This window comes from Amphibalanus amphitrite, unplaced genomic scaffold (genome assembly GCF_019059575.1).
Source record: "Amphibalanus amphitrite isolate SeventyFive unplaced genomic scaffold, NRLGWU_Aamphi_draft 000012F_arrow, whole genome shotgun sequence".
NCBI lineage: Eukaryota > Metazoa > Arthropoda > Thecostraca > Balanomorpha > Balanidae > Amphibalanus > Amphibalanus amphitrite.
Genome location: NW_024881508.1, coordinates 711,592 through 712,612, shown reverse-complemented (window position 1 = coordinate 712,612; position 1,021 = coordinate 711,592). Strand labels below are relative to the sequence as shown.

Below are 1,021 nucleotides of genomic sequence, written 5' to 3'. Positions count from 1 at the left end.
ATCAGAAGTCACTTGCGTGAATCGTATGGAACGGCATGCTGAATTGTAAATATTCGAGTATGTATGAAGGCATGTCGTATATATGCAGCCATAAAACCTCCTTAACTATTTCTCTTGGCCCTATGACGTCACATGAAGGTCAATAAAGGTCAAATGGTACCGTTTTACAATGACAAGAATTTTATTACGTAGAAGTGCCTTCTATCACATAAAAGAGACGACAACGTTCATATTAAGATGAGCGCAGGACGACTACCAAACGACACAGAGCCGGCACAATCAGAGGCGTATCAGTGACCTTCCGGGGGAGGTGCCCCGCCCCGGCCACTATAAAAGGGAAAGTGCCGACGGACCGTCATCACTCCTCAGCTGACCAGCTCCAGTCACACACACCAGCTCCCAACCAACAGAATGAAGGCCTTCATTGTCGCCGCCCTCCTAGCCGTCGCTGCCGCCGACAAGCTGCCCGCTGCCTACAGGGCTCCGGTTGCCTACAGGGCCCCGGCTGCCTACGAGGCCCCGGCTGCCTACAAGGAGCCCGAGTACGAGCCGGCCCCGTACGCGTTCGACTACTCGGTCAGCGACTACGAGACGGGCTCCAAGTTTGCCGCCAACGAGAACAGCGACGGCAAGCAGACGTCCGGCTACTACACGGTGGCTCTGCCCGGCGGCCGCATCCAGACGGTCAAGTACACCGTCGACGACTACGCCGGCTACAACGCCGAGGTCACGTACGAGGGCGAGGCCCAGTACCCCGAGGAGCCCGTCTACAAGGCCGCTCCGGCTCCGGCTTCCGTCTACAAGGCTGCTCCCGTCTACAAGGAGCCTGAGCAGGAGCCCATCTACGCCTACCGCCCCGTCCAGAAGTACAGCAACTAAGGCGTCTATGACCTCAGTTTACTTGCTCCTACGTCCTTTTCTTGGCAAATGTGTACCAGTCACGAGATGGGTCTGACCAATGTGCTACTATTTAATATTTATTGTTGTAATTTTTGAGCTGTGTGTGAAAAATATATCGTGA

At 54.6% G+C, this 1,021-nt stretch overlaps 1 protein-coding gene across 1 annotated transcript; it reads left to right on the top strand.

Moving 5' to 3' along the window:
• Positions 1-280: 280 nt before the first annotated feature.
• Positions 281-1,021, top strand: LOC122382930 (cuticle protein 7-like). Its single transcript, XM_043368903.1, has one exon. The coding sequence runs from the start codon at positions 412-414 to the stop codon at positions 877-879; it is 468 nt and encodes a 155-aa protein (XP_043224838.1). The 5' UTR covers positions 281-411; the 3' UTR covers positions 880-1,021.

Excerpts from the sequence above, each read along its gene's own strand:
- LOC122382930 (XM_043368903.1), top strand. The coding sequence starts at position 412 with ATGAAGGCCTTCATTGTCGCCGCCCTCCTAGCCGTCGCTGCCGCCGAC.